The following is a 27,243-nucleotide window of genomic DNA, read 5'->3' as shown; positions in this document are numbered from 1 at the left end:
GGAAAACACACACATAACGAAGTCACAAGCTAACACCTATTCCCTGGTGTATCATGTCTTTATTAGTCCCTCCAGGACTTCACAATGTTGCAACTGCAACAATAAAACCAATCAAAATGCTGAACCAAATGTCACCAAACATACTTCCTTGTTTCTGAATGTGAATGTGTTAACAAAAGGACGTTTTAGCTCACTCCTATTAGCAAAAACTTTTATGAATACATTATGAATACCGTCCTGGAGGTACTGAAATGTTTTTTTTTTTTATGCTCTCATACGGTGTCTACTGATGGACAACTACAATTCACAAAGCTGATTATTTGTTGGAAGAACATGTACAGTATCTGGTTCAGCTAATAATTTTGGGGAACAGTACCTGGGAGATGCAGCATAACTTCACCATCATGAAAGTCACATATTACAGCATTGGATGCAAGAAAGCTAAACTGCTGTTTTCAGTAATTATGTAGAAGGGAAGCTTCCATATTGGCATGTGTGTAAATGCACTCTATAAGTGTGTGTGTGTGTGTGTGTGTGTGTCAAATGATCGATTTTAAGAGACACCTGTATGCACTGTGTGACACAACAGTGAGTGAGGAGGCACATTCAACAAACACATGCATAACTGACATGCAGAAACAAGCAGGAGCATGCGACTGTAGAGACTTGAGCTGTCAACAATGATCACAACCACAAAGAGAACAACACACAGACAGAGGGGGGAAAAACGCCGCAAGAAAGTCTATTTGGTAGCTACAAGGAGTTTCTTCAAACAAACTTGGGTGGTGTGCTTAAAGTTAGCTCAGAGAGAAAGAAGAGAGGGTTTGAGAAAGGGTGGGAGTGAGCGAGGGAAAGTGAACAAAACGGAAGACAGACCTTTCTCCTTGGCACCAGAAACCTTTGGTTTCCGGGTGGGAGTGACCTCTTTTATTGCCGTCTCCCGAGGTTTCGGTGCTGCCTTGGAGGCAGAAGGAGTTGGTGCAGAGGCCACCGCAGGTGCTTTCTTAGCTGATGTCTTCCTGATGGGACCACTAGGTTGTGGAGCAGCTTTGTTACTAAGTTCAGCTTTGGGAGCAGCTGTGGAGGCAACCACAACTGGTTTGACTTCAGCAGCAGGCCCTGACTTGGCAACCAGCCCTGGGGTAGTTTTTGCAGCCTCTACATTCGCAATGAGATCCTCGTCTGTGGTTTCCAGGTATTGTGGGGATGGAAGTTTCACCTGCTTTGGAGCAATGCACTCCTCTGGTTTAGCTTCTCCTGACATACCAGAAGCTTCCAGTATATCTTCAGAAGGTTCTTCTTCTTTTTCCTGTCCTCCATCTCCTTCTTCGTCTTCTTCTTCTTCATCTAACACTTCTTCTTGTTTGTCTTCTTCATCCTCTACTGTGATGTCACCTTGAAGCTCCACAATTGGTGACTGGTCCTCCTGGGTCTGTTCTGTGGTGATACTGGGGGAAAATGGAGAACCAGGATCAGCCCTGCAGGAATCAGGGCTCTTGCTCTCGTTTCCATTTTCCCATCTTGGTGGGGTCTGCACCTGAGGCTCAGTGTAGTCAAATGACAGGCCACGTTTCTTGGCTTCCTCGGAGCTCATAGGGGTCTTCTGTAATTCTAATTCCTCTTGGTCTTCAAACGTCTGATCTTGCTGTGCAGACAGATCAGCTACGACAGAGCTCCGAACCAGAGATGTTGTCAAGTCACAAGTTGTCTCACCTTCATCATCTTTCTCCTTATCTTGTTCTTTCCCTTCTGTGCCAGTGGGACTTTGAGGTTTGGTGGGACTAACATCAACCTGTGACTTCTCATGAGGAACAAATGTCAAACCATTGCTGTGTTTAAAAGCCACTTCTTCACATTCCTTCTCACGTTGCTCTTTCTCATCTTCTCTTTTCTCCTCTTCTTCTGAGCCACACGGACTATGCAAGTTTGAAATCTTATCAGACATGCTGCTTCTCATCTGGGTCTCATACTCCTCTTTGCTAAATCCTTCAGGAGACAGCAGTTTTGCTTCACTATTCATAGTTGGTCCCGGGGTTCCCAAGGAGGTGTGAAATTGGTGAGGACTAACTAATCCAGCCCTGAGGTCTTCATCCTGACATCCTGGCATTTTTCCATCAGATTTATGAGAGTTGGAGGTCCATCCAATGTTATCTTCCAGACTTAGCTCTTGTCCTTGTCCTGGTGATGGTGTGGTAATACCATCTGATATTTGGGGAGCAGAACGATAGGGACAACCACAGACAATACTGAGGGATTATCAGCAACACTCATGCTCCCTCACTCTTCATAACCAATCAAATTAAATGTTTGAAGCCAATAAATAAGAAAAGGAAATTAATGGAAAGGAAAGGAAACGCAAGGGAAACAAGGAAAAGAAACAACGAAAGCACAGTATCACACAACTAGCCCATTCACAACACAACATCTTCGTCAACAACGACACACCAAATTATCAGCGAAACCTGTGCAGCTGTAGGCAATGTTATAAAAAGCATATGGTTTGCTGAACGCTATGTCCAACCAGCAAACCATGGCTGTCGTGAAAAACAAAAGACTACAATCTGCAAATGGCGATGAATTATAAAAGAACCTTACAGCCCATCTGATCACAAAACTGACAACTCAAAAAAAGTGTGAAATAAACAAACAAACAAATAAATAATCAGGAACACAACAGAAATCAGAGAAAAACCAATACCAGAATACACTGGATCCACAACACAATACTCACACTCATCCTCATTTTTTCAAACCATTCTTTTCATGAAAAGCCATGAGGAAGGATGAATATGGCATGGCAATGAATCAATGCTGCATTGGCGGTCACTTTTTTTTTCTGTAAACAGGCCCATCAATTCAGGGAATGGTGGTCTCAAAGATCATTTGTCATCTTTGGCTCACACTTTCGCAAAATTGTTGTATATTGGGGAGGAGTTGGGGTACATACGTTTTGGATACATCTCCAGCTATGCATATTTATTGCAACAGACATTGTCTGACCTTCTATAATATTTAGCTATTATTGCAAATGTCAATCCAAAGCATAAAACGTAGGGGGTGGGTCAAACTGTTCTTTCTGTTGCTCATTAATCTGCGTGTCCACAGTTTGGATTTCAAACAGCAGCAGCTAGCTTGAAATGAGCAGCTCGAAATGGAGGCTACTGGGGCTAATGAGCAAAGCTGCTAAGGATGTCTAATGTTTGTTGTTTCTTTCGGCACTAGAGAGGAAAGATGTGCATTTGAATCCTTACCTTCACCCGAGGCTGCTGTCCCTCCATCACATTTGGTGCAAGAGAGAAAGAGAAACGGAAGACAAGGAGATAGGTGAGCATCAAAAACACATTGGCACGAGAATCAGTTCTAGATAAGGCTGAAAAGCTGAAATAAAGCAGCACATGAGGCCTCTTTCCATTCCAATTGTGTGTGTGGGGGGGGGGGGGGGGGGGGCACCAGACCTTAATAGGCATTTGTTTTACTGTGTTGGAGTTCAGCAGCATTATCTTCTTTCTCTACAGTGCAGCTCTTACATATAATTACACAATGGACTTGGCCACCCACATTCAGAAGTCTACCACAATAAGCTACTTGGCATGTATGGATTTGTCTACAAAGGAGTGATAGGGGGCTGACGGGGTGTCTAATGCGACTCATGCCCAGTGGTTCATTACGTCTCGGGGCTTAAAATCCATTTCGCCCTCACCCATTCAAACCATTAAGGTCTCTCCGCCGTCTGCGTTTTACTGTGCCATTAAATATTTAACCAGCCACTAATGATGCTTCTGTACACGCCAGATTCCATTGCCGGCACTTATAGAGGAGCAAAGTGTTTGCACCTACGTTTAAACCTCAATTTGACTCTTCCTGTGTCTCAGCAATTTCCAGACCCAGTCTAGAGTGAAGCTAGTCCAAATGCCTCGACCTTGTCTTGTCTTGTCTATCAAACTACTGCAGATGTATACGACTGTTAAGAGAATTCTGTACCTTCTGCTATACACTTGATGTCTATACTCTGAGACTTGATATACAGACAATTAATTTTGGCACGCCTTATAGCAAATTTGGTTATGTATTTCATGTATTATCATAATGTATAATGGCATATATTAGGACTGACTCACCAATTGCATCTTGAGATTAATGTAATAATGTAGCATAAAACCATGAAACAAACACATCTGATTAAGATAAGATTTCAAAGTTTAATTAAGAAGTTTAATTTAATTTCAAAATATTAAAAGAATATTTATCACCAGGAGTGGCGGTACCCTAGTGACACACCCGCCTATGAATCGGATGACCACAAAGTCACAGGTTCAAACCCCACTTACTACCATTGTGTCCCCAAGCAAGACACTTAACCCTGAGTTGCTCTAGGGGGACTGTCCCTGTAACTACTAATTGTAAGTTTCTCTGGACAAGGGCATCTGCTAAATGCTGTAAATGTAAATTTAAGATGTTGGAAGTACGTTACCATTGATCTGACAGGAGATAGCCAAGCCATTGTCAAACATAAGTCAATGGGCAAGATGGGTGGGATGGCAACAGATCAATTTGGAAATGTAATTTTATGTCTGAGACCTGGACCAATCACATGGGCTCCAATGAGATTACTGTCAGCCTCATGTGAGATTTTATCACACTGGCACAATGAGAAGAGAAAGCCCCAAAGCATGACAAGGAACAAAAAAATCAGAGAAGGAAGCCGCGCCTAATTTTGTGTGCAGGGTTGGTATTTTTTATCTCTAGATTTGCACAGCTGTGATGGAACAAAGCATCCAGACGTAACCCCCCAAGAGGATGCATAATCCGCTAATTTAGCCCCTAATTATTACAGCACTTAAATGGCTCACTGGCAAAGCAACAAAGGCTGCGACTCAAACGGCAAAAAAGGCAGAAGGAAAATGTCCACAGGGCGTTCATTCATAAAGCCAATGAGTTTGTCAAATTAATGCACAGGGTCCATACCCACTGGCACCTTCTCACCAGAGGGGGCACTCTTGGGCTCATTGGGCTCTTGTGGAATGACATCAGTGTCTGGTTCCTGTGTACCTTCTACATGAGAAGGAAGGGGGTGCTTTGAGTTACAGAGAGTTAAAGACAGGCTGTAGATGAAATGGAACCCAGAGGTAGATATGAAAAGTCTATGATAAATATCAGGTCTATATAATTTTTAGGTACAAGAAAGCAAGACAAGTTAAATATCGGGAAAAGGGGATCTGAAATTTTACATCATTCACGTCATTTCTGTGAATGCCCACTCACTTCTACAGGCCGCTCACCTCCTCGTCCCACCTCTCTCCTCCTCATTAGCATTTAAAGCTACAGACACTGAAATGGCGCATCATGGGGAAATCCCATTGTGGGACTCACTAAAAATGGCTGTAATTCTACACCAAGGTTGAATTTTGGAAAGAGACTTCAGATAAAGTATTAGGGGACGACTAAGGCCTATATAAAAGCAAAACAAATTATCATGTCAGGGGATCTTTAGACACACTTTTTTCAGGGAGCGAGATCCTATCAGATTTCAACTGGAAATACAGCAGATCCATGCAAAATTATGATCCAGACCCTGCAGCAAGCAAACGGCACTCAAATGGCTTCTGCCATAATCTATTGGAAGTGTAACTGCAGTCTTACTACAGCCCTAATAATGTTGCATGGCTCAGATTTATCAACCAGCCTTAGCCGCCATGTATTTAGTTAGTAAGCCTGTTTTCTGGAACAGTCTGCAGGGTGCTGGCAGTCTGAGAGGAGAGTCTGACCCAGATGCTAGGATTACACTGCATTATTTCTCAAAAAAAGGCTCCATTGCCACATTAGCTTTTGTCTTTATGTTAACCCGCCCAAATCATCCGCACACATGGAATTATACGTGAACTCCCGGCCTTTCCAACCCCCCAAAACTATTTTCTATGCATAAAGAAAATTTCTCAAGCAACACACTAATCTAAAATCTGCAGTGTTATGATAATTTTTTATGTCAAAAAGAATTTGTGTGCTTTCTCTTTTGTGGAAACCGGGTACAAATACCCGGATGAATGAGCTGTCGAAGAAGAAACAGTAAGGCACCATATTTCACCATTGTGAGGATGTATGTTTGTGTGTGTGTGATTGATTCCCCACCCTGTGGTCAGTGTCCTGGGAGGGGCTCCAGCAGGGATTCAGCAGCTTTATGCATTAAGTGGGTGATTTGCGTCCCTTTAAATCATTCCAACTTAAAGGTGGTCACTTTATTTTTTTGGTCTGTTAAATATGTTTTGTATGAATTACAATGTTTATTAATTTTAGAAGCAAAACATATGTGTTCTAAAACCCCTGCTTTAGTAATCATTTCTAGACATGGCGAGCGCTCATTATTTCTATTTGTGTGTGTGTGTGTGTGTGTGTGTGTGTGTGTGTGTATATATATACATTATAAGGGTTACATAAAAAGCTATGATGGTTCTACCGCTCACCTTTGGAATGGTCCCTTCCCATATGTTCAGCAGACATGCCATTCTTCATGTCCTGGTCCTTGACAGCCGTTTCTCTTGCATTAAATTGGGGCGAGTGCCCATCCTCGCTGGAGTTCATCATGCTGAGGAGATTTCAGTCTGAAAAAAGGAGAGGCTTAGTACTGCGGCCTGGATAGTGCAGTGGAAAGAAAGTGAGGGCTCTTTCATGAATGGGTGGCTGGTTTGAAGTTATGATTACTCATTAAGATTTATAGAATCCTGAGATATACACACAACAAAAAGTTTTATTCAATACTCATAAGTGTTTAGGTTCTAATATATTTTACTTCAATATACTTCCATGTAAAAGACATTGACTGTGTTCATATTAATTATTATCAATATTAATTCTTGTATAGCCCATAATCACATGCAGTATGTCTCAATGGGCTTTAACAGACCATACAGTTGACCCCACACTTGACCCTTCTGCACACAAGGAAAAACTAGATACAAATAAACTCTAGGAGAGAGATAAAAAAAGAAAGGAAGAGACATTGGAAAGGAGTGACACAGATACAGAGAGGGACCCCCTTCCTATGTAGAGTGAGCCTGCAATTATTTTCAGTGCAGGATTGGTGATGATTTATCCAAGAAGAGAAGAAGTCCCTCAGTTGTAGAGGCGAAAAATGTCCAAAGTGTATTATAGAGCCCCGGAAGCTTTAGCTGTTACAGTGGTGGTGGCTGTGGTGGCCCTCCGGTTCGTTTCATACTAAGTCGTCTCGTCAGCAGTTCATTACTAGGGACTAGGATTCAACTGGTGGTCACTTCATTGGACATCTGTATGTTTGGTTTGTTACTGGACATGATACTGAAATAATAGCAGATTGTGTTTGTGATGTCCGCTGATGATTAACCCATGAATACGAGTTTTAACTTTATTGTTTTAGGGAAAACTGCTTGTCAGGGGTAGGTAGGAACCCAAATCCAAGTAGTCACCCCAGCAAACAGTTTCAGCAGTTATGTGTGTGTGTTCCTATTGATTCTAGGCTGGTATTTCTCCGATATCTGGCAACATTGCATGCACTACAGATAATACACACAATACAGAACACATAGTTGATGTGACATTAGTTTACACTCCCCATGCACAATGTATATTATGGACCTATTTTAACGAAATGTAACTATGTATTGACCAAAGATACTAACCAGTCATACAATATTACATACATTTTGAAGCCAATGTCAGTAGTTTTTATGTGTGTGTGTGTGTGTCCGTACATTTATATAAAGACAATAAAGGTAATTTAAGTTCAAGTTATGTTCTTTCTAGAGCTTTAAAGCGAAAAACCAAAGGCCCCTAGTGCCCACATGAGTCCATAGAGGTCACTGTTACTCCTTATCTGTGGTGGCATCTCACATGCCCCCCTTTTTAAAAGACAGGGAGGGTATTGTAGCCCCAACAAAACACACACAGAAGCACCAGCCTTTTATATAAGCTTTATGTAATCTTTGGACCAATGAAGCTGAAGCGACAGTGTCAGTTCAGCTAACACTGACAACAATGACAAGCTCTACACCAGTGTTTCCAGGCCTTGAATGCCTATCTTTGTTACGTACACAAAAAATGCACTGCAGCTAGTTAGATAAATTGACGGTGACACGATGCTAGAAGGTGCAGACAGGTCACCGGGGAAATGTCAGCTGTCCACATTTACCCAAAACCCTGCCCTTATAACCAGCACAATGATAAGGATAGTCTCAATGAGGAGGACAATAAATCAATACAAAAAACATTTGCCTTTCTGGAGACATTTTCTTTTGAGGCCACAAGGAAAATGTCACACGATTATCAATTTAAAGACCAACTGATTGCAGACTCGTCTTGTTCCAAAAAGACTTAATCTCTCCATTAAGATTGTGTATTTATGCATATATCATTTTTTAAATAGCAGATGAAGAGGCGTAGTCTCACAATTTTGTGGGAAATGCAGTTTTTGCCAGAACCTACATATGAGGAAATAGACCAAAGCTTATTCTATTTTTAGATAAAAGGCCAATCAGAAAACACTTCCTAATGCCCCCCCATAGTCTCATTGCTTTGCACATTAACTGAGAATTTCCTTCCTCTTTCGTCTCAATGCATAATTATATTTCATGCGCTCTGTGCTTCATTATCATGTTTAACTAATGGCCAAGAGTTTTGAGGAATCTGCCATCCCATCAGCCTTTCCATTCGTTATGCAACGAGATCGAGTTTAACCAGCAACATGTAGCCGAAGGGGCCATGAGCAGACTGCAGGGTCATCAGACGGCTGATGAACTCACTGGGTCGGTTACGAGGCAGAGATTAATGACAGGAGGGGATCTCTGGCTGCAGCAGACATATCCTCCTCCCTTTCTGCTCTGTTGTTTTTGTGTGATGGTACATACTGTGTCTATAAATGCTAAGAAATCTGCACGGGCCATGGGCTTCTGTAATCCCAGTAGACAAGACCTTGTGTGTGCTTCTTAACTGAATATCTGTGGCTGGAGCAAGTGTAAAGTGAAAACTGGGGACTTCCTGTTCTGCCGAGCGAGCGAGAGATCTGGTGCTGTTAAATTCGAAGTATCCAGACATGGTTGTCATCCAGTCTGCAGACAAGACAAGTGGAATTGCATTTGTTGTAGCTTGACATGGCCTTCAGCCTGCAGCGCCCTCAAATGAACATGCACTAGAAGTGGGAGTTTACTAAGGTCCTGGTTAGCATATTATGTGCTTGTTGCACCTAGCTGCAACTAACAGATCATGACGTTCCATAAAAAATGTTACCAGTATGGAAGGTCACACCCATATACACCTCCATTGTCTGACTGAACAGCTGGTGGTTTGGTTATGTCCGTGTCATAATTCTATTTCCTCACATTGTTAAAAATATATGTTTCTTCTACACCTTTCCCCATTCCCACTAATGAGCGACCCAGTTAACAGACCTTCAGGTCTGACCCCATTTATCCACCAAGGTCTTCCTTGCTATTATACATGTCCCATTTTCAGACTATTCCATGTTTTAAATTGCATTTGAGTCACTGATTGTATTATCTGTATAAACTGCCAGCTGTCTCTTTGTGATTGATTGATATGTTAAGTGGCATCTTTCTGCTTATTCTGGCTGCCAGTGGTATCCTTTGTTGTCTAAAACATTTTTAAGAGGAGCATGGACGGTGCATCACAATATGTAGTTTCCATTGTTCTTTTAACTCAAGTTATACTGTGCCCACCTGTCAAAGCAGCCTCTCTGTTTCGACGATAGTGCTTTTTTGTACTTTTCTGTCTTTTAGTGTGCCAGAAAAGACACATGGACATCGGGGAAAACAATAAAAAGGGGAAAAATAAGCAGGGTGTCCGTGATAGTCTAAAGGCCTCACTGAGCAATGCTGTGATGAAAAAGTCTCAATGAATATCTTCCTGTTGCACTTACACCCATCATGATGAAGTGCTTCAAGAGGCTGGTCATGAAACATATGAAGACCCTGCTGCCCTCCACCCTGGACCCACTGCAATTCGCCCATCGTCCGAACCACTCCACGGACGAAGCCATCACCACCACTCTGCATCTAACCCTCACCTACCTGGACAATAAGGACTTCCTGACTGAGAAACCCCAGTCTGTCCTGATCATCTCCAGCACCACCACACTCAGGGCTGTGTGCTCAGTCCAATGCTGTTCACCCTGGTGACCCACAACTGTGCAGCGATGCAGGAGCTCCAACCGCATCATTAAGTTTTCCGATGACACGACCGTGGTGGGACTCATCAGGACTGAACATGGACAAAACTAAAGACATGATTGTTGATGTTAGAAGAGAATGGAGGGACCATTCGCCACTAAACATCAACAGATCATGTGTGGGGATTGTCAAGAACACAAAGTTCCTTGCTACATCCAAGAAAGCCCAGCAGCGGAGGCTGAGGAAAGCCCATCCACACCACCTTCTATAGAAGGACTATTGAGAGCATTCTGACCAGCTGCATCACAGTGATGACAGCTGAGAAGATCATTGGAGTCTCTCTTCCCTCCATAACGGACATTTACCAAACATGCTGCATTCAGAAAGCCACCAGCATTGTGAAGGACACACCCCTCACATGCAATCTTCGCCCTCCTACTATCTGGAAAAAGATACCAAAGCATTGGGCCCTCACTGCCAGACTGTGCAATAGCTTCATTCCACGGGCCATCAGACAACTGAACACACTTGTTAAATGTTCCTCTGTTCCTAAATGTTGTTTCGTTTCACAATATACTGTCTAACCGTTAAATGACAATAAAGCTCAACTTCAATTTCAACCATAACAATCTGTGTCACAGGCAGAGGTGCTGATGTCTGTAGCCAAACCACTGCAGGAAACTAGAGATGCACCAGCGGAAGCAACATATTTCAGTCTTATGTCGTCCCCAGAACCTATTTTGTGATGTTCAGACGAAACCATTTCAAAGGAACATTTCAATTTGATTGAGTTGTTTACAAAAGCACCAGCATCCCAGTTATGATGCTTTATCTAGATTTCATATTTCCTGAAAATGTTTCTGGTACTTTCAGTACTTTGGGTAAGAAACAGAGACAAAAGTGACATGAGAATTTAATCATGTCCTCCATTTAGACCCATCAGCCATATTTATTCCTTTCAGAAAGACAGATTTCAGTTCATTCATCACTCCAGAAGTGAGATATTTACGTTGCCACCATTTTGGGATGTATAGGTGCAGAGATGTTCTAGGTATACTCCAGGTAGCATTGCCACATTTGAATAAACTGGGATAAGGGCTGGTGTGAACTAGTTGTCATCACCAAATCAATATGTCTATATGCATCAGTTTGTGCTTAAATTACCCACCACTTTTGATTTACCAGTCTGCCAGTGACAGTTGTTGTTGAAGGATTATGGCTTGGAGACCAACAGCTTATTCATTATTTATTCATTATGATGAAGCAAAATCCCTTATCTGTGATCTTTTCTTCTCTCTCTCTCTCTCTCTCTCTCCCTCACTGTGTGCCCGTGTCTGTTCCTCTCACGCCAGCTGATGTGGCTACATGGCTTCAGAAGTTTGTTTGCTTAACTTTACACGCACCGAGAGGGAGAGGATCGGCCTTAGGGGGAAACGCCTCCACCGTCTGCTCAAACAGGATTTCTAGCACATGCTTGGCCACCTCCCCAGCCATCTGTATCCCAGATCTCATAAGACGTCCCTTCCTTTGTGTCTCTCCGCCTCTTTCGAGCTCCTGGTTGGTACAATGCCAGTCTTCAGACCTGCTGTTTAACAGCAACGCTGACGCTGAGCTTCTTTATGGAGCCTCACAGCCGTAAGCAGGTGCCTGGGGCAACGGTGGCAAAGAAAAGCCATTCCATGAGGGGAACCCCCCTTCCACTGACACAGAATCCTCCTTCTTCTCAATAAACAGCAAGAATGAAAAGGGACCCCTAAAAAGTCTCTGACATCCTTTCAGAATTTTCTTCCCTATTGTCTGCCGCAATTTAAATATTACACGTTCAGTCTACTGCAAAACTGTTGGGTGAAGCCCTTTGATCATGCCAGATCATGGCAGGATTTGTGATGATGGGGTGCAAACATGGCAGGTTGTTCATTGACCACCCTCAGTAGACATCAGCTGGTCGATGCTCACTGGCTAAGCCATAAGCTGAACGCTAAAAGCTTAAATTGGAATTTAGGGGGAATTTAGGCTAAATCTGGGCTGGAGATTATAACAGCGGTCTATTCTGGATCTGGACTGGAAGGGAGGTAACAACGTCCAGTCTTCCTAAACATTCTGAAACCTTCATAGCTAGGATTGCCTCTGACCGTGAGCCTATTTCTGGCAGAGGGGTTGTGCTGAGGAATAAAGCGAGAGCTGGAATAAGGCAGAAGAAGACGTCTGAAAGGGCCTTTTGCTCGCCCCTCCCTTCTTATGGAGATGTGTGTCTCTCCCCAAGAGAAGCGCTGTGTGATTGTGAGTGTGTGGAATGGAAAAGGGAGGAATGAATTGGTGTTAGAAGGTCAGATGGATGTGATGTGTGGGGGTGCAGTGAGTCTCTCTCTCTCTCTCTTTCTCTCACTCACTCTCACCCTCTCTCCTAAGCTGGCGCTATTGATCCTCCTCTTGAAAAGGAGGCGGAGCCACAGCAGCACAGCACTGCAGAGCCAGGCGCAGCTGATTGGTCAGTGGTAAAAGCAGGATTCTCTGCCTCATTAATATTCGACAGCCATCGCTGTAGCTGGGAGGCAGGGAGGGAGGGAGGCAGGAAAGGGAGAGGAACAGACTGCAGTACTGTAATGCATTTGTGCAGTCGGCTTCAACCCACCGCAGCGCAATGAGGCAACGAGAGAAAAGTATAAAGATGGGAATGTATTGAGCTTTGGAAGGAAAAACATGAGGGAATGAGTGGGGACGAATGGAATGGAGGTAGGAGTATGAAACAAGCCAAATGTCAGAGCAGAAACAAAAAGACAGACGAAGAGGGAGAAGGATGGGGGAAGAGACAGGAAGGAGGGGGCATAGTAAAATGAAAAAAAAAAGAGAGAGGGGGCTCCTCAAGGGACAAGGAGGAAATGAATGAGACAGGGGATGCTGGAAGACAGAGAATGTGAGGGTGGTGGCCGCATCAGGAGGGGAACAAAATGCAGAGAGCAAGTGTTGGGCAAAGAGAGAGAAATGTCCCCATACTCTGGACTAAGCATGCGCATGCTCATACACACACACACGCACACACACATGCCCAGCACAGCGGCATGATACAGCAGATTCCTCGAGACAGGCGCTCACGCCCTTCATTCCCCTTCTAATCCTGACCCCAGGCCTCTGTCTGGCACAGCCATAAGATTTCTCCTTCATTTCCATTTATATAAATGAACATTAGTTATTAATAATTATTCTAATTCATTATATAATTTTATCTAATTTGCATTGGTAAGCAGTCAGTCAGGGGATCAGGTACTTTCATATCTGTATATTCTAATTAAAAACCAGTCATCCTTAAAATTGAAGTTTTTTTTTTCTTAAGACCTGCTCTGTGAAGAGATTTACATTTTGGGAGGGGTGCCCTGCTGTGTGTCATGCCAACCAGTGCCAGACTGACAGAGGTCCTTTTGAAGCTCGCTGTCTGGGTAAATGGGCCATCTGTCCACCAATGCTTATGGTTCTGCCACAAACACACTAGCCAGTGGGTGATGGTCACCACAGTGTCATCTCATACACACACACAGACACACACACAAACACTTTAAGTCCTGAATGTGGCAGCAGGGTTCTGACAGGATACCTGATTGGTCTATCAGCGATGGGGACCTTTTATGTTTTACTGATCTTAAATGGTTCCAGTCTTCAGTGTAAAGGATTGTCCATCATAATTCAAGATTCAAGATTGATTTATTGTCAGTACAACAGTATACCGTGTATTGAAATAATTCTTCACACAGACCCCCCATAGTGCAATCATATATATATATATATATATGTGTGTGTGTGTGTGTGTGCATGGCAGTACTTTCGTGACTTAAACCCAAAAATCGCTATATAATTCCATTGGTCCAGATTTGCAGAACCCTTAATCCAAACAGACAGCTATGGAATAGTTGAACAATCTTTGGAGTACTGGTCTGCATCAAATGGCTCATGTCAACTCACATTTTCGTGCTTGTAGATCTGCAGTAATCCACTAAGCTGTGAAATGACATTTTTGCATCATACAATTCAGCTCAAAGACATTTACAAGTGTCTTGTTCAGGAACACAATGGAAGTAAGTGGGATTTGAACCTGGGCTTTGGCTACTACTACACCCACAACTGTGACACTAAGCACAACTGAAATATCTGAAATGTTTACTTTCCAATTCATTCAGTGGGTGTTCTATTTTATGTACTTTATAACTTTAGTATAACTTTAGGGGATCACAATTGGCCAAAATGAAAATACATGGACCTGGCTCATATGACAACTCATTTGCACATTCATGTTCAGGCAGCTGTATCTAGTGGTGCTTCCTTGTATTGACATTATCTGAATATGCAGGTAAGCTAATGCAACTTTTATTATTTAGTACTTATTTATATCTAAATGCTGAATAAACTTACATTGATGCATACAAGTAATAAAAGGGAAATCTAATCATTGTGAGAACACACTATGCAGCAGTCTGTCAGGGTTGAAAAAAGGACAGGGAAAAACAGAAGGTCTGATACCACTGGCCTTTTGCATGCAAATCTCCCTGACTCTGCAGGTTCAAAGCTGATGCAGTAGATGTTCACCTGAGCTGATCATCACAGAGAGCAGACTGCATATTTAACACCTTCAGCATTGGCATGTGCTCAAAACATAGACCCAGGATCAGCCACCCACAGAGTGTGGTAGTGAGAGTAGAATTCTGCACTATACTTATAGTGGGATGCACATTGGATACACATTGGATTTACAGCTTTTTTTGGGGTCTAAATACCATAAAGCTCAAGAATAAAATCACTGACAGGGCAGCCCCCTGGTATAGCTCATATTTTCTAGTCTGGAGTGTGATAATTATATAGAGTAGTGTCAGATGCCAACGAAAGTTCATTGTCAGATGTGCACCTAAAATATCAGAATTGCCAATGGAAAAGGACTGAGCGTCAACAATTTACATCCAGAGGCAAATCATTTTAATTTCTTTAATTTCATTTAAGATTCAGCAGACACACAGGTTTTTTTGTATAGCTTGCTTATTAACTCATGCAAAGAGATTTTTCCTAAAGTGATCATTATTAAGAGTTTAATCATATTAATGACAATATTAATAATACTATGAATGACAATAGAACCCTTGTAAAAGGATGCATAGTTCCACAGACATATTAAGTCTACCACTAAAGACTTAAAGACTGAAAAAAACACCGAAAAATAATCATAAAATGCTCCCTGAGGGATTCAAATATTTTTGCCGGTCAAAAAGCGTGATTCATTTAACAGTCTGGCACTGGATAGGGAAGCACTAATGGTTCCGCCGCTCATCCTTTTCACAACAACAGCACACAGAATTGCTGTGGAGAGCTTCTTTACTGTAAGTGCTCCATTTGTATGGGTGTGACAGGCGGTGTGATATATAACTGTAGGGTACACAACCCTCGCATAGCTGCGCTTGGTTCTGGCGGTTGCTATAATCTGTTCCCTTAAGCACGATGCTAATAAACTCAGGTCAAGGGGAGAAGCCACCGTTGTCATGAAATAAAGCTGCCATGGATACCACAACCCTCAAAACACACATAAAATACAACACAGACAAAAATCACCTCTAGGGGTTGATGGCGCTTGGGTTGTGTTTTGGGGTAAATAAAGCTTAAATCTCATCGCCTTACAGATAGCCTTAGTTGGACCAGGTTGGACCAGGTTCCATCACCTCCAGGAAGTGCATGAACACCTTCATGCACTTTATAACGTTTCAGCTAAATGTAAAACAGACAAATCTCACATTTGATTTACTGAGCTTTAACATTAATTTATTCTTCATCAGCCTCCTTCCACTTAGCCTGTTATGGCATAAAATATACATGCACTTACTGTCAGCAATGCTGAGTCAATTTGTAAAGTGCACAATTCACATACCAAATCAAACCACAGAGTGACATAACATTCCCATAATGTGGATCTGGGTCTGTGGGCATGGCCGAGGGTATACATTTACAGCATATATCAGACACCCTTATCCAGAGCGACTTACAATCGGTACAATCAGGACAGTCCCCCCTGGAGCAACTAAGGGTTAAGTGTCTTGCTCAGGGACACAATGGTAGTAAGTGGGATTTCAACCTCGGGTCTTCTGGTTCATAGGTGGTCGTGTTACCCACTAGGCTACAACCACCCTGTGGTATACCACAAGTGAAATACAGCCATTAACAGACGTCCCTCTGTTAATTATTCAGAAAAGCACAAAAAAAAAACAAAAAAACAACAGACATGTGTTGCCTGGTGGTCTTCGGTCACGTCAGTCATGCACACCTGGGTGTGGCCCCTCCTGTCGCATCATATTACATCCCCCGGTGCAACGTTATAAGATGTGTATGTACAGTGAGGAAAGGATATAATGAAATAGATTCTCTGAAAATAATATTTTACTCCCACACTAAGCCCCTGGAATAATGTTCACGTTTACCACATGCTCTGTCCTAAAAACAAATCTATTACAAGGCACAGCATTGTGTCAGTTTAATGTTACATTATTACATTACTATGTTACAACTTCACATGTGCCTTCAATCTCATTGTCAGGATTGCCTGCAGCTGGGCTCCACACCGGAACCCAATCCTGACGCCCCATAAATGCCGGAAGTTTCCGCCCGTTCGGGGTCGCTGGCATTTTCGTGAACTCGCTGCACGAACTTGACCTAGTTTTGTTTCATGCGTTTTGAGTTCTGGCAATCGCCACACGCCTACGGGTTAGTTTGTGTTTTTTCCCTTTTATTTCCCGTTTTTGGCCACCGCGCCATTGTTTATTTGTATTTGTTTGTTTGTTTATGAATAAACCCCTTCCCAGTATGTCAGACCTCTGCGCTTCCTTCCCCCGTAAGTCCGTAGTCGTGACAGAATGCCAGCGACCCACCCAAAAGCGCAGAGGTGGAAAGCGGAGGAGAAGAAACGCCGCGAAGGACGCAGCGCGGCGCGGCGAACGCGGACGGCAGGGGAGAGACGCGCCGCCCGTTCTGGTGGAGCGTTTTCTCCCCGAGAAGCCGTGGTACGCGGCGCCGCGTGATGACGTCACCCCCGGGAAACTCCGCGAAACCCGGAAGCGACGACGTCGGCGGGTGAGGAGGCGGAGCGAGGACGTTGGCGTCGGCAGCAGCGAGGAAGTGACGTGGGCAGCGAGCGCAGAAGATGCGACCCCCACGATCTTCGGCATGTCGAGCCAAGAACTCTGCGCTCTGCTGGCAAGGCTCCCCGTGGACTGGGACGACACGGATGACGACGAGAGCACGGGAGACGAGAGTTGGGCTCCGCCCATCGCGCCAGTCTGCGATCGTCGCAAGGTCCGTGGGGACCCACGTCACTTCCAGGGGGGTGAGAAGCGGCAACAACAACGACGGCGTTCCTCCAGCGAGGAGGTGGGCAGCCTCCAGCCCGAATGGCCAGAGTACTGCCCATGGGAGCTTATCGCGCCATGGGTCCAGGATGTCCGCAGGGTGGACGACCCTCGGAGTCACCGGTGGGAGGACACGGATGACGAAAGCGATGATGACGTGGATTTTCGGTGGGCGGTCGGTGCCGGGATGGCTCCGCCCAGCGTGCGCGTCCGAGATCATCGCGGCGTCCGTGATGACCCATGTGACTTCCGGGGGTACGAGGTTGACACGGACGACGACCAGGATCGTCACGAGGTCCGTGGAGACCCACGTCCCTCCCAGCAGTGTGAGGAAAGCTGGTGGAAGAGGGCGACGGGAGGTCGCCAGCCAGCAACTGCGCTGCCGGGACTGCCTCGCAGGGAATCCTCCATTCCTGCTCCAGTCGCCGACCCGCCTTCCCTCTGCCCGGACGTTCCCCAGCGAAAAGGCAGCGCAGCACCAGCGTCCACACCTGCTGGAGAAGACGTCCACCCCCCTCCACACCACACACCTACCACCATCTCCAGCAACGTGCCCAGCCCCATGTGGGACAGCCCAATTGTCCCGGGACCCTTCAGTGGGGCAGCAGACACTGATAAGACCACCACCATCCTCTCGTGTCTGCTTGGGTCAGCATGGGGCTGGAGCGCAGCCCTCTGGCAACAGGGAGAGACAGACAGCAGTTTTCGGGACTTCCAGCAGAGACTGAGGGCGGAGTTTGATCGGCCAGAGCCTGAGCCAGGGATCGAACTCTGCCCCTCCACCACGTCCAGCGCCAGTCAGGATCCGGGGCAAGAAGACCAAGCACTGGCGGGCGACGAGAAGGTCGCACCTCCCGAGATCCTGGCTGTGCCCCCTGAGGAGGTCCTGGAGAGCCCAGAGAGGGAGCCAGACGACCCTCTCTTCTGTCTGTCTCTGTCTGTGTGTGTCTGTGTGACATATGTGTCCGTATGTCGCCCCCACTTCCCCTCTTTGTGTCCACCAGATGGCGACCCAGCCGCGGAGCCGAACCCCAGGGAGGAGGTTCCTGACCCGAATGTGCTGGTCCAAGGCGAGGTGGACAAGCCCCAAGGTACCCCTAAGTCCAGCCGGGGGGGGTGCTCCCCCAAAGAATTTTTTGGGGGGGTGCAGTTCGGGTTGGGGACTCCTCCTGAGGGGAGGGGAGGTGGGGAAGCGATGGAGCTGGGTCCTCCGGTAGCCAGTGAGGAGGGCGGGCCAGGCATGGGCCTGCGTCTGCCTCCAGAGGGGTGGAGCGCCATAGAGCCCCCGGGTAGGCATGAGGACCCAGCTGGGACAGGCAGGAAGAGGGCCTGCTTGTCCCAACGGACGCAGAAGGGGCTAGCCGGATGGTCTGGCAATGCCCCCCCCTTGGCACCAGGGCCGTGCAGCGAGAGGGGCTGCATAGTCCCAGAAGGCACCAGCCTGGGGTGCCTGGAACAGTCGCCGGAGGCTCTGGGACAATCTCCCTACGCGGTGCAGGGGGTGACACAAGAAGTGTCAGAGGGGACGTGTGGAGACAGGGCCCACATGTACCCAGATGGATCGGCCCTGATTATTGTGTGCAGGTACGGGAGTCCGGGGGCCGCCATGCGGGACCACGCCGGGGAGCCAGGCCGAGGGTCCGGGGCCGCCATGCGGGACCACGCCGGGGAGCCAGGCCGAGGGTCCGGGGCCGCCATGCGGGACCACGCCGGGGAGCCAGGCCGAGGTTCCGGGGCCGCCAAGCGGGACCACGCCGGGGAGCAGGCCGAGGGTCCGGGGCCGCCAAGCGGGACAACGCCGGGGAGCCAGGCCGAGGGTCCGGGGCCGCCAAGCGGGACCACGCCGGGGAGCCAGGCCGAGGGTCCGGGGCCGCCAAGCGGGACCACAGGCCGGGGAGCCAGGACGAGGGTCCGGGGCCGCCAAGCGGGACACGCCGGGGAGCTAGCCCCGAGGGACCGGGGCCGCCAAGCGGGACCACGCCGGGGAGCCAGGCCGAGGGTCCGGGGCCGCCAAGCGGGACCACGCCGGGGAGCCAGGCCGAGGGTCCGGGCCCGCCAAGCGGGACCACGCCGGGGAGCCAGGCCGAGGGGACCGGGGCCGCCACGCCTGACCCCCGCCGGGGAGCCAGCCCGAGGGACCGGGGCCGCCACGCCTGACCCCGCCGGGGAGCCAGCCCGAGGGACCGGGGCCGCCACGCCTGACCCCGCCGGGGAGCCAGCCCGAGGGACCGGGGCCGCCACGCCTGACCCCGCCGGGGGGAGCCAGCCCGAGGGACCGGGGCCGCCACGCCTGACCCCGCCGGGGAGCCAGCCCGAGGGACGGGCCGCCACGCCTGACCACGCCGGGGAGCCAGGCCCGAGGGACCGGGTCCTCCAAGGGGAGGATACAGCAGGGCAGGAGCCCTGTGGTTGCCGCCGTCCGCCCCGCCGCCTCCACTGATGGTACTGTTGGGGCTCCGAGGACGTAGCCCTTGGAGGGGGGGCTCTGTCAGGATTGCCTGCAGCTGGGCTCCACACCGGAACCCAATCCTGACGCCCCATAAATGCCGGAAGTTTCCGCCCGTTCGGGGTCGCTGGCATTTTCGTGAACTCGCTGCACGAACTTGACCTAGTTTTGTTTCATGCGTTTTGAGTTCTGGCAATCGCCACACGCCTACGGGTTAGTTTGTGTTTTTTCCCTTTTATTTCCCGTTTTTGGCCACCGCGCCATTGTTTATTTGTATTTGTTTGTTTGTTTATGAATAAACCCCTTCCCAGTATGTCAGACCTCTGCGCTTCCTTCCCCCGTAAGTCCGTAGTCGTGACACTCATTTAGAATTTGCTGCCAAATCTTACAACTTTAAAGTTTTCACACGGGGCCTTTAAGCGGTTAAGTGACATTTATACAAGGCCTAAATTTAAAGGCCCTTCCTCCTCTACGCTGAGACTGCTAGACCAATTTTATAAGTGCTCTCACTTTCCTTCGTCTGGCAATGCCAAGTTTGCTCTAAAACATGATGAGTCTACTGAGAAATCTGGATGTTTTAGTTCTTCGAGATGGGGTAGGGGTGGGGTGTCCTTTGCTAAGCCTCGGCATATCCGTCTGTGTACATGAATACCGACCACGCAAGTCCTTGCCCCCCACACCCCACACATCGGCTGCCTCTGTGACCCAGATTCCTCTAGCCCGTCTATTAGGGACTGCAACATTACTTCTCTCTCTCTCCCCCGACTGTCGGCATGTCGGACAGACAGGCTTCAGCATGGGACTGAAGGGCTACCATGGACCATTTACCCAGGAGGGGGTTTCACTAGTGAGGCACGGTCAGACATCAGTGTTAAAGGCAGCATGAACGTGAGCTGGTGCTGACATCCTCAGTATTAGTCTCAGCATTATCTGCAGTGCTAAAGGCTGCCCAGTTCGATACCAGATGGCATCGTCAGGGGCTTACGTTGTTAAATTATGATTTGTTCATTCTCCCACACCACCCCACTGCTACACGAAATACTGAAGCTGGCCTACAAAGCCAAACATGAGGTTTCATTTCACCATCTTTCATGAGAGCCCTTATTATACCTCGCACTGCAACCCTCCAGTACTGCTCGTCCCGGTCCCTGCACGGCTGAAGGTACGAGGAAGACACTCATCTAGTCTCTTCTCTGTCTTGGCCCCTAGGTGCGTGAATAAGATGATTGTATTCATGGTTTGAGTCCTGGTGAACCAGAACTGATCACTTCATTGATGGTAACATGAAAGCACGTTGTAAGTCGCTCTGGATAAGGCCGTCTGCCAAATTCCTCAAATGTAAATGTTCCTTCAGAAACAATGACTTTGATCTCTAGGTGACATATCATTGAATGATATTTCATTAATAATATTCAATAAACTTTGATGTACTATGGTTAAAAAAAAAATCACAGATTAGCCACTAAGTTCTAACACAATATGACAACATATTCATAATTTGATTGCACCAATGCTATCATTACATTGCTATCATTACAGCTGCAGCAAGGTGTGTGAAATGGTAAGCTCACACGGTAAAGTGACTAGAAGCTCTTTTGCTCAGATTGACTTACTGAAACCCAAGCCATAGACTCTATTAGTGGTACCTGCACGTTCCGCAGCTGGAGTGCAGATCTCCTCGGGCCTGCTCTGCTTACACCGCTGTGACTCTAGAGTCCTTGACGGCCCAGCATGGCAGATCTTGGCTTCGCAATGTGCCCCAGGGGCACATGCTGCCACGCCTCGAACAGAGATCTGGGCTTCATTTGGCCTCAGTCTGAACAGCAAGGAGGCCGCATTGCTGGTCCTGCTGAAGCACGCAGAGATCCAAGCAGCCACTTGTTTTCATGTGGATGACGCGTTACAGAACCCCCTCGTTCCTTTAAAGATCACGTCGCACATGGAGCTTCATACAACCGAGACGTGCGTTATTCACATGGTGATGTGGAACACGACTGTGACGCACGCATGAATCGTCACTGCCAGCCTGAGAAGATGCGAGGCTGGAACACGCCTGCTAACCAGCTGCCAGGAACAGGAACTCATCTGTTGCTACGCACCCGGGCTGACCTCAACAGCCCGCCCATCTAAAACAAGCCGGGAGCTGGGGAAGAGCGCAGCCACGTAACTGGTGCTGTGAAATGAGGCCTTTTGTTCTAAACTCAACCACCCAATGCTACTGTGTCCACCTACACACACACACACTCAACAAGATCTGCCAAACCATGAGAGATTATTGTGGAGGTTTTGTGAAATGGCATCACGCAACGGACAAATGTTTCCCTCAACAGGAAAAAACACGACATGAATTGCTGTTCGCATGCTGACTGTTGCATTTTTATTACTCATATATTGTCACAAATCCAAAATTTTATACACATCATAAGTCACATGGGGTGGCGTAGTTGTTATCACGTTCGCCTAAGATGCGAAAGGTCCTCGGTTCGACACCGAGCAGAAACAGACCTCTTTCTGGGGCAGTGGTGGCCTAGTGGTTAAGGAAGCGGCCCCGTAATCAGAAGGTTGCCACTGAGGTGCCACTGAGCAAAGCGCCGTCCCCACTCTCTGCTCCTCGGGCGCCTGTCATGGCTGCCCACTGCTCACCCAGGGTGATGGTTAAAAGCAGAGGACACATTTCGCTGTGTACATGTGTGCTGTGTTTCAGTATATCACAATGACAATCACTTCACTTTACATGCCAAATACAGTAAACCTAGTATGAAATAAAAGGAAAAATGACTGAGACACCTGCCATCATATTAAATTATCATTAATTAGTCAAAGCATCTTTCTGGCACGCTCAACCCCCCTCCCTCCAATATATATACACACACACACACACACACACATTTTTCCTTTTATTTCATACTAGATTTACTGTATTTGGCATGCAAAGTGAAGTGATTGTCATTGTGATATACTGAAACACAGCACACATGTACACAACGAAATGTGTCCTCTGCTTTTAACCATCACCCTGGGTGAGCAGTGGGCAGCCATGACAGGTGCCCGGGGAGCAGAGAGTGGGGACGGCGCTTTGCTCAGTGGCACCTCATGTGTGTATGTGTGTGTGTGTGTGTGTGTGTATATATATATACACACACACACACACACACACACACACACACCGTTCATGTAAAGCAGCCTGCAGGCTAATTGCCCCGTGGTAATTAAATCACACATTACAAATGCGGACGGCAAGCATCGGCGTGGTCACACACTACAAAAAAAAAAAAAAAAAAGTTCTGCATCCAGCAGCCGAGGGTGTCGCCAGGAGACCGCCTGCAACATGCAGCATCGGGGAAGATGGGCGTCGGGGGGGGAGGAGACGCGAGAAGATAAAAAATATCTTAAAAAAAGGCAATAAATCCCGTGGATGCGCGCTGATATGCCGTTTTTAATGGCGATAAGTACGGTTTTTTTTTTTATTATTTATCCGCTTGATGCCCTGTCGCGGAGGACAGAAAAAAGGTGTGTCCCCATGCCAGGAGGATATCGTCAAAAAAAAAACAGGAAAAAATGCCTACAAAAATACAACATTCATTTTTTGTACAATACAACCTGTTCATTTTCGCAGTATAGGCTTTCATTTATCGGAGTAAATAAAACATTTTAATAGACGATTTTTTTAAAAATCGTCGAATCAGAACGACAAGTCGCTCGGTCCCGACGACACTTTTTTTTTTTTTTTTTTGCACGTTCCGCGCCCCCGTAACACCGTGACATTCGGCGAGACAAAGCGGCACACGTGGCCGCGGCGCCGGGCGGCCAGCGCCTCTCCGCGCACCGCAATGTCATCGTAGCGACCGGCCCCGCTTCGGTCCTTCATAACGCGGACGTCGCCCTGGAGCGGCGAGGAGGAGTAAAAACCAGGAGGAGCCGGGCAGCATCAGCACCATCTACACGCACAAAAAAAAAGCTCCTTTTATTGTCCGTGATTTTTACATTGGTTTACGCAAAGCGTGGTCGAATAAAAAGACTGCAGAGTTTAAAACACATATTTATGTGTTTTTTATATATATATATATATATATATATATATATATATATATATATATATATATATATATATTATTATTATTTTTTTTTTTTAAGCATCTCCCCCATCTGCACGCGCGCTTCCCCTCCTTCACAAAAAGGAGAAGGTGGAGGAGAAGAACGTGCTTCCAAGCTTTACGCGAAAAAGTTCATTATGGCGACTCCGAATGATTAAATATGCAGCATCTCGCGCTTTAACCAGACGACAGAGGCGACGCCGCCCGCGGCCCGACTGTCGTTGGGTTTTGACCCCCTTCTCGCCGCTCGAAACGTGCAAAGAGGTCGGAAATAAAAATGAAAATTGACCGGCGACCTGACGCGTGATGGTGGCCGCGTCGCGCTCGCCCGCCCGCCCGCCGCCGTCGTGGCGCCGACTCGACGCGCAGAAGATGAATCTCCGCAGAAGAGAACACGGAGAAGCGCGTTATGCCGCTGCGACGTTACTTGACGCCTGCCGGTTTGTTTCTTGATGGTTTAATCTTTTTTTTTTTATTATTACTATTTTTATTCTGAGCCGGGCCCAGCCTCCTCCCTCTCACAGCGGCTTGGTGCCCAGCGCGATCCGGTCGCGCCCATGTGCTTCTTCTTCTCGTCCTTTTCTTTTTCTTCTTCTTCTTCTTCTTTTGCATTTCGTGCACAAGAGCACTCGGGAAACCGGGCCGCGTTTTTACCGCCGTGGACGGTGGGCGTTGTGCGTAAAGAAGCCGGCTGCACTTACCTGGGCGGCGGGCACTTATTGTCTCTCTGGCTGCAGTCTCCCAGTGAACAGACCGCGCCGAGGGGCTGCAGTTCGGCTTCTGCCCGCGGCAGCCAGGGGGCGCAGTAGAGCTCCTTCTGCAGTTCTGCTGATATTACTGATTGTTAAGGATGGCGCTACTGTGTAATTAAGGCTAAATAAGACATAAGGATATGTTTGAACACATAATATATATATATATATATATATGTATATTGGTTAAAGAGTGCAATACAATGTTGTATTATTCATAGTAGTGAGTTTTATAGTATATAGTTAAAGATATGTAATATATATTATATGTACGTAATTACATTCTATACAGTCTATAAATTGTATTCTATATCCCACTGACATTTCTATACAGAATGACTTGTTGGGTAAAGTGTGCATGTTATGTCTTGAATGTTATGTCTTGAAATGACTTGTTTATGACTTGTATAAGTCATATTATGTTTTAAATTGATAATTTAAAGGATACATTTATGCTTTTGCCTTTATCTCCTCTTTCTTTATTTTATGTCGGTCTAGAAGATTTCAATCCATCCTGTTTTTTTTTTTTCCTGTATGAGTTGTGTTGCTGTTCTGGCTGAGCTTTGTTTAAACTGCATGTGTGCTGAAGAACCAGTCTGATTCCTTCTGAACGGATCCTCAGTCCACGCAAACCTACATGCAAACACCAGATGGCACCAGCAGCATGGAGGTGTCCTCCTAGTGCACCAATCCTGTGCTGTTGTACAGAAGTCCGGTTTCACATTTAACTACTGATCTAGCAGCAGCGTTGCCACCATGTTAATGAACCTTTCATTGTAAGAACAAGAGCCGCAATTTGAACTCTGAAGCAAAAATAGATTGTTGCAGTCTCTCCATCCTTCGTGCAGTATTCTGTTTGTCACAGTCTAATTAACCAGTCATACCACCAGCATTTCTGAGAGGTTGTGATAGATTTGGAAAGTGAATGAACAGGTTTCACCGCTGAACTAATAATGCACAGTTGTGGGGAGGCCCTTTACAGCACATTACAATCAAGCATGGACGTGAGTAGCGCATGTGCATAATCAGTTAGAACTATTAAGAACTGGAACGTGCTTCTCTATGTTAAGTTGTACAGAAGACCCTTCACCATATTGAATCATATGACATCCATCAGGTATTTTGCAGCATGCAAGCGCAAGGCAATAAATATTTGCGAGGGCCAGCTGTGAACGTGCTAAAGAGAACATAAGTGTGCTGACGCGCCTGGAATCCATGCACATGTGTCTTCACCTTTCTGTGGCATAGCCAGGGGGAAGGGGTCGGGGTCTATATTTGGCAGCTTCAACAGTGCATCAACAGTGCATATCTTGGATTTAGCTATTGTCCCGGGATACTCTTGGCATCGTGTATCAGAATACTTTTGACTCTCTCTCTCTTGTGCACCACTCTCTCTTGCGTGCACCGCACACACCACCACATGTAGCCTTTGTTTAGTGTGTCATTAATGTTCGTCGAAACAGAGAACTTTGAGCAGCGCAACAGACACCATTGTCTGCTGGAGTCAAGGAAAGGGGAACAGCTAATGTGGATTTTTTGTGTCAGAAATTTGAAGTCTCAGAATACTTCATGGTGCCAGCGTTTATGGTGCCGCTGCCTCCAACTGCTAATGTGGGTTCCATGTGGTACCCATACCTACAGACAATTTGGAGTCACCGCTCCACCTAATGTGAATGCCTTTGGTCAGTGGGAAGAAAACAGGGAGCGTGCGCGAGCTCCACATACACAAAACCATGTTAAATTTGTATTAGCCATTGTGGGTTTCCTTTGCATAACGTGTTTGTGTGGTGAACTCTGTAATTCCAATGGAAACCGCAATCGTAAACAAAAAACACTGCAATGTCGCAATGAACGAATTCTGAATCCCTGTTTTCCCCTGTTCCCTTTTATGTTGACTTTCTTAGACTTTTAACATTTAGATTTACACGACCTTTGCAATACATTTTTCTTGATTTATCATTGGTTTAAAATATTTTCCCATCCAAAACCCTGTTTGTATGTGTTTATGATGTACCAAAAGCTCACAAATCTTTGCATGGCTCAGCATGACTATACATATGCCAGGAAAGAAACCTTGAACCTTGTTTCGCTTGCTTGTCTGGAAAAAGCTTAAGTGATTTAAATACTAAATGCAAGTGAAGAGTACTGCTCTGCCAGCAAAATGGCCAATTACGCTGTCTGTCTCTTTCCAGAGTCTTCTCAAGGGAAAGGCCTTCATAAATAATTATGTTCGGCCGTGCAGAACGGTAGCACCAGAATAACTTCAAATGATCAGAATGTAAGCATTTTTCAAATTAAACTTTATTTGACATGAATCAATAAAAAATATAGCGATGGCTCAGAGGGCCTTATACTAAACGGAGCACACACAGAGGCTTTCGCAGACATTCTGGAGAGACAGGGATTTGAGTGCTGAATCTTGATCCCGTA

The 27,243-nt window shown here is 46.4% G+C and overlaps 1 protein-coding gene across 13 annotated transcripts in view; it reads right to left on the bottom strand.

Moving 5' to 3' along the window:
• The window catches only part of maptb (microtubule-associated protein tau b), a 38,442-nt gene extending 13,565 nt beyond the window's left edge, over positions 1 to 24,877 (bottom strand). For 3 of the 13 annotated variants that reach the window (XM_028985570.1, XM_028985575.1, XM_028985576.1), the window contains exons 1-4: positions 24,763 to 24,877; positions 6,459 to 6,596; positions 4,984 to 5,052; positions 3,252 to 3,272 (exon numbers count right to left, since the gene is read on the bottom strand). In XM_028985570.1, coding sequence (XP_028841403.1) covers positions 3,252 to 3,272; positions 4,984 to 5,052; positions 6,459 to 6,579 — 211 coding nt within the window. In that variant the 5' untranslated portion in view covers positions 6,580 to 6,596; positions 24,763 to 24,877. The other 10 variants (XM_028985571.1, XM_028985572.1, XM_028985573.1 and 7 more) reach the window with 10 other exon arrangements.
• Positions 24,878 to 27,243: the final 2,366 nt, after the last annotated feature.

This window comes from Denticeps clupeoides, chromosome 7, assembly GCF_900700375.1.
Source record: "Denticeps clupeoides chromosome 7, fDenClu1.1, whole genome shotgun sequence".
Lineage (NCBI taxonomy): Eukaryota > Metazoa > Chordata > Actinopteri > Clupeiformes > Denticipitidae > Denticeps > Denticeps clupeoides.
Note: the sequence above shows the minus strand (reverse complement) of the source record. Positions and strands in the feature narration are given on the sequence as shown.